Source organism: Centropristis striata, chromosome 5, assembly GCF_030273125.1.
Source record: "Centropristis striata isolate RG_2023a ecotype Rhode Island chromosome 5, C.striata_1.0, whole genome shotgun sequence".
Classification (NCBI taxonomy): Eukaryota; Metazoa; Chordata; class Actinopteri; order Perciformes; family Serranidae; genus Centropristis; species Centropristis striata.
In genome coordinates, this window is record NC_081521.1 from 11,751,720 (window position 1) to 11,758,882 (window position 7,163).

The 7,163-nt window shown below is 34.1% G+C and overlaps 1 protein-coding gene across 1 annotated transcript; it reads left to right on the top strand.

Annotated features, from left to right (window-relative positions):
- Nucleotides 1-482: 482 nt before the first annotated feature.
- tsr2 (TSR2 ribosome maturation factor) lies at nt 483-6,637 on the top strand. Its single transcript, XM_059333685.1, has 5 exons — nt 483-561; nt 1,213-1,303; nt 1,435-1,526; nt 3,747-3,905; nt 5,218-6,637. Exons 1-5 carry the CDS (start codon nt 484-486, stop codon nt 5,338-5,340), a joined length of 543 nt encoding a protein of 180 aa, XP_059189668.1. The 5' UTR covers nt 483; the 3' UTR covers nt 5,341-6,637.
- The last annotated feature ends 526 nt before the right edge of the window (nt 6,638-7,163 follow it).

Below are 7,163 nucleotides of genomic sequence, written 5' to 3' on the forward strand. Positions count from 1 at the left end.
ATACTATACTATATTATACTATGCTATATTATATTATACTATGTTATAGTATATTGTATTATACTATATTATATTATATCATATTATATTAAATAATACTTTAATATACTATACTATAATATATTATACTATATTATATTATATTATATTTTATTGTACTATACTATGTTATACTATATTATATTATATTATATTATACTATACTATACTATACTATATTATATTATATTATATTATATTATATTATATTATATTATATTAACTTCACTTATAAATGAACATACATTATTAATAAAAGGTGATGAGTGATCTCGAGATAAAAACATTGAAGGAATCAAAAGATAAGAAAAATAATGAATAACAATAATAAATCAACTCGGTGAAAGTGTTTCCGGCGATCGATCCGATGTAGATCAACTGTTTCTGTCTCAGTGATAGATCAGCTGTTTCTTCGCTCGATTCTTCTGGTCTGTCAGATTAAAGATGGCGGCCTCCGCTGCTTCACGTGAGCTGTTTACTGAGGGAGTGAGAGCGGTTCTGCACACCTGGCCAGTCCTACAGGTGAGTGAGGATCACATTGATCGATCATATCGATCAGACTGATCACAGAGAGAGGAGGCTCGGGTTGGTCGAGCTCAGACTGACCGCAGGAGGACAGAGCAGCTTCAGATCAGACTAACAGCTGATCGATCCGTTCAATCAGCTGTTTGTTTGAAACTAGAGATTTAATACATAATAATGCCAAGATGTGTTGATCAGTTTAATTTGAATCTGCTTCTTCCTGTTTGAATTATTAAATAAACTGTATTCTTTATATTTAACTGTTTATAATATCTAATGATTCATCTCAGGACATTTATTTATTTTTATTAATAACAGACAGACAGAGATTTTATTCAACATATTCACACGACTTTTCAAGCTTATAATAATATTATTATCAATAATAATAATAATTCACCTTCCAGTGATTTAGCAAAGTTATCATCATAATGAAAACATATTTATATTTCAGAAACAGGAGTGAAAACCATGTGAAGTTTATGTCCAAACTGAAATTAGATTCAACAATAAAACAAACGTATAATTCTAATATTGATATGAGTATAATGCTAAAATAAAATATATATTATTATGTATTATATTATCAATGAAACAACTATTATAAATAATATTATTCTATGAAGTCCTGTCCTCACTGTGTGTCCTCAGATCGCGGTGGATAACGGGTTTGGGGGCGTGTACGGGCAGCAGAAGGCGGATTGGATGGTGGATGTAATCCAGCAGTATTTCCATGACAACGGTAGGTCACCATGGTAACATTTTAGCAGATGTGTGTTGTCCATTTATAAAGTTATTGATCCTAATTTGTGTGTGTGTGTGTGTGTGTGTGTGTGTGTGTGTGTGTGTGTGTGTGTGTGTGTGTGAAATCAGCTGACCTGCAGCAGTATGAGGTCGAGGACTTCATTTCTGATCTGATGGATCAAGAGTTCGACACAGTGGTGGATGATGGGAGTTTACCTCAGGTACACACACACACACACACACACACACACACACACAGAACCTGAGGTGCGTCCCATGTCTCCCATGATGCATCCACGTTTCCCTCACTTGCATCTTTTCCAAGGAAACCAGGGGCCGGATTCTTTTTTTTCATATATATCTGTATTGGGTTGTCAGGACATAATACATATTCAATCAGAAAAGGTACAATTCACCCATTTTTCCCCCTTTTAGCACAACCCCCCGCCCCCCGAACCAGAGAGTTACATTCACATAAAATAAGCAAAAAACAATAAATAGTATAATGAGAAAATAAATACAACAATAAATAGTATAATGAGAAAATACAACTCTCTCCCCCTCAAAGAAAAACAGGAGGGGTGAACAGTAGCCAAATAAACGATGATAAAAAACAAAAAATAAAAATAAAAATATACATATAGACATACGTACATACATACATATACATACACATAAAACCAAACAAATAATAATAATATTAAATAAATAAATAAATAAAATAAAAAGGGACATTTAGAGGATGCTTGGAAAAAAACAAACAAAAAATAGCTATAACAATTTGTATATGTTGTGCCTAGAGTTTGACCACCAAATCAGTATACCAAAAACAATTACTGGCCATATAAAAGTTATATCAATTTATCTTAATTAGAACCATCTATGTTAATCATCTAACGATGAAATAGACTCAATTAGGGAAAGAATGGGATTCCAAGTTTTATAAAAGTTGTCGGAGCACCCCCTAATACTGTACTTGATTTTGTGTTTGTTCTGAAGTGTAAAAAATGACATTAGATCCTTTAGCCAAGAGTTAGAGGAGGGAGGATTGTTATCCTTCCAATGAAGTAAGATACGTCTGCGGGCTACCAGAGATGCGAAAGCAATTGAGTTGTTTTTTCACAAAGCATTCTTAAGAAGAAGATGCTTAAGTGCCACTTTTTTCTTAACTTTGCTCTTAAGACAAAATTTAAGAAGATTTGGTATTCATGAAGAAATTATTATCTTTTCTTTAGTTGTTTTCTTAACTTTTCTTCTTAAGTTTTTTCCTAAGATAGAACTTGAGAACAAATGAGATTCTTGAAAATTAAGTTCTTAGATATCTACCTACCTAAGTCATTATATGAATTTACCTGAACAAATTTGCATGACATTTGTATGTATATCCTTTATTCAACGAGGTAAAAGTCTTGTTGAGATTTTAAAAATCTCTTTTCCAAGAGACACCTGGCCAAGAAAGCAACATAAAAAGAGACGAGTTGCAACATTTAAACACTGTTATTATAGACAATTAAATACAAACAGCATCACAACAAGACTGAAGGAGCCTCAGTAGCCGACTTATTTATTATTATTATTATTATAATATATTTTTTTAGTTCTTTAATATTTAGTTTAGCCCTAGATGTGTCTATCCTAAGGGAGAAAACTAAGAAGTTCCTTAAGAAAAAAATGGTGAAAAGTGGTGTTGGGACTTTTTGACCCCACTAGACAGCGGACTTGGCTTAAAAAAAAGGCTTCAGCATTGATAATCGAGTGTGTTTTCAGCCCTTTGTTAAACAAAGAGCGACATCTAGTGGGCTCCATAAATAAAGCAAATGCTTCACGAAGCTTCGCTGTCCCAACACTAGTGAATAGCATTTAACCCTTAATAGGACACTCATTGAAATATTTGCAAATTCCAAATTTCAACCCTAGAGAATATTTGAGGATATTACATACAGCCAGAATGTGTAAAAAAAACATACGGACCTGGAGGAGGGGGGTCATATTTTGAGAAATAAATTTACGAGATTAAAGTGGCAAATCTACAAGAAAAAAATGTGCAGATTTATGAGATTTAAAGTGGTGAATCTGCAAGAAAAAAGTTGCTTTTTTTCACTTTTTTCGCACAGATTTGCCACTTTAAATCTCTTAAATCTGCGCCTTTTTTTCTTGCAGATTTACCACTTTAATCTACTTCATTTACAACTTTTTTCTAGAAATATTACCCCCCCCCCCCCCCCCCCCCATTTTGATATCCACTGAAGTTACCAAATATAGTTCATCACCCGATAAAGGGTTAAGAACATTCTTAGGAACATCTTTTATTTTTTCTTAACAATTTTCTTAAGTTTTATCTTAGGAACACTTTTGTGAATCCGGGCCCTGGTTCTGAAGGTGTGGGCTGCTGTTTTTGTGTTTCTGATGAGGTCTGAGGTCACATGATCTCCTGTGTGCAGGTGTGCAGCTCTCTGGTGCAGCTGTTCTCTCAGTGGCAGCAGGGGGCGCTGCAGCAGCTCACACAAACCATCAACAAGCTCACACACAACAAGAACCAAAGGGCCACGGTCACGGCTCCGCCCACACAGTCTGATGAAGAGGAAGATGATGAAACACAGGTACGTCTCACCTGACACACACATACACACACACACCAAGGTTATAATAGTGAACGAACTAAATAACGAAAACTAGAATTGAAAAAACATTTTTCGTTCACTGAAATAAAATAAAAAACAGGAGTTTTTAAAAAGTGGTTACAAAACTAACTAAAATTATAATGAAAATGTCCTTCATCTTTGTCAACTTTTCCCATCCGTAAACCTTTTTTTGTTGTTGATTGGAATCTATTTAATCTATCCTGTTGTATGACTTATTAAACGTATCGGGGCTGAGATGGATAAGGCAAAGGAAATAAAGGCAACATTTATTGTGACCTATTTAAATCTTGCACCCAACAAATACCTCATTACAAAAAACTAAAACTAACACTTAAACTAATCAGAACTAGACTAAAACGAAGCATTTTCAAAAAACGAAAAAAAAATTAAAACTAGCAAACTCACTCTAAAAACTCATTAAAACTAACTGAATTTGAAAAACTCACAACGAAATTAGAATTAAAACTAATGAAAAATCCAAAACTATTATAACCTTGACACACACACACACACACACACACACACACACACACACACACACACACACACACACACCCAAACATTCTTGTACTTGTATCTTTGTGAGGACACTCATTGGAATAGTGGATTCCCTTTCAAGGTTATAATAGTTTTGGATTTTTCATTAGTTTTAGTTTTAATTGAGTTGTGAATTTTTGTTTTCAAATTCAGCTAGTTTTAATTAGTTTTTGGAGTGAGTTTGTTAGTTTTAGTTTAGTTTTTATTAGTTTAAGTGTTACTTTTAGTATTTTTGTAATGGGGTATTTGTTGGGTGGGAGATTAAAAGACGTCACAGTAAATTTTGCCTTTATTTCCTTTGTCTGATGCATCTTCATTATGTATGAAAAAAGATGACAAAGACGAAAACTAAGGACATTTTCACTATAATTTTAGTTAGTTTTGTAACCACACAATACAGTTTCAGTTAGTTATCATCATGTAATCTGAACCCTTAAAACAAAGTCTGAAATCTCAAAAAAGCCTTTAAAGAAGTGAGAACCGGCCGAAATGTCCTCACTTTGCAAAAATGTCCTCACTCTGTTAGTTAAAAACGTGCTCTGGTCCTCACTATGTAGGAAGTACAAGAACACACACACACACACACACACACACACATACACACATACACATACAAAACTCTGATTGGTCAGTTTAAGTTGACACACATTGAGTTAAATGTGATGTCATGATTCAGAGAGATGTGATGATCGGTATTTATGTTATTTTTCCTTGTGTGTGTGTGTGTGTTCAGGTGATGGAGTGTGAGTCCTCCGGTCCATCAGTCAGCAGGACGGATAGTCGTCCTCCTCCTCAGGACGGAGGGGACGGAGGGGACGGAGAGGACGGCTGGACGGTTGTGCGTAAGAGGAAGTGAAGTGTCTCCCAGTTGGAGCTTTGAGGACAGTGAACACTGAAGAGACGTTGAGTGGACAGAGAAGAGACTGTTTGATGTTGTTTTTATATTAAACCTGTTAAAAGGCTGCTCAGTGTCTTCTGTCATGTCATTAAATATGTAATATTGTTATTTTCTTCAAACATTTAAAGGGTTAAAATTAGGGCCGGGACTTTAATGCGTTAATTAAGATTAATTAGTTACACAAAAATTAACGCGTTAAAAAAATTGACGCATTTTAATTGCACTTATTTTTGCACCGCGGAACGTTTCTCACTGGATGAGTTTCAGGAGGACCGATTATACTGGAGCACCAACTAGCGTTGATGAGTTGAGACAACAACAAACCACAGTGAACATGAAGGAAGAAGCTGATGAGACCTTTGGTTGGCCCCGTGGATGATGGGACATTTAGTTACTAAAAACCAACGGATGGAATCGTCCATAAGAGCATGGTTGTGTTGCTAGGCAACAAGGAATTCACATATCACCGCAGCACATCCAGCCTCAAGTATCACCTCAATGCTAAACATATAGCAGCTAGCGGCTAGTGTGGTAGCTAGCGTGGATTGTGTTTTAGTTAAAAAACCAAAGTATTCTAGTTTACAGAAGGTCTACCTACCTATAGGCTACCTGAATTTATGAAATGTACTATATTTCTTAATATGCTATTGCTACACTTAACATAAAAATTGCACTGGTCTGTTGGACTTAAATAAACAATATTTTTGTTGCTTAAGCTTATGTATTCAGTCATTATTCAATGGTATACTAAAAATCCATGTGAAAAAAATTACTTCTCACTGTTCAGGTCAAATATTTATACGCGATTAAAATGCAATTAATTTCGATTCATTAATTACAAAGCCTCTAATTAATTAGATTAATTTTTTTCAATCGAGTCCCGGCCCTAATTTAAAGGGTTAAAAGTACATATTTGGTCTTTATAATCAGCTCTGACGTTTCAACGATTTACAAAGTGTAAATAATGTACAGTATTTTAATGAAGGAGACAGGAAGGAGTGTTTTAAACTGGGTTCAAAGGGCATCCCATACATCCCATAATATGTTCTATGGTTGTGTTTAAAAGCTTAATTATCTTGTCTGTCCTGAGTTTGAGCGGTTCATGTGAATCATCTGTTGTGGAGGAAGTACTCACTCAACTGCAGTACAAGTACAGATACCACAGTGTACAAATACTCTCTTACATTAACTACACTCTGCAGCTTTTTCTTTCATTCTTTTACTGAAGGATAAAGTATTAAAAGTATTAAGTGGCCCTACAGACTGTGACTGTTTTATTGAATATTATTATTATTTAGGGCTGCAACTAACAGTTATTTTCATTATCGATGAATCTGTCGATTATTTAAACGATAAGTTGTTTGGTCAATTAAATGTTGAAAAATATCAATCAGTGTTTCCCAAACCACAAGATGACGTCCTCAAATTTCTTGATTTGTCCACAAACCAAAGAGATATTCAGTTTATTGTCATAAAGGAACAAAGAAACCAGAAATATTCACATTGAAGAAGCTGAAATCAGAGAATTTGGACTTATTGTCTTTAAAAAACTGCTCAAACCAATTATCCGACTGTCAAAATAGTTGACGATTAATTTTATACTCAATTATTGTTCGATTAAACAAATAATTGTTGCAGCTCTATTATTATAATTATTACTAATGCATTCACGTAAAAGCAGGGTATTACTGTTAGAGCTAATTTATTAATGTTAAATCATAACACTAAATTAACATTAAAAAACTTAAACATTTGGATGGATTTGAGTAAACAGTTCATTT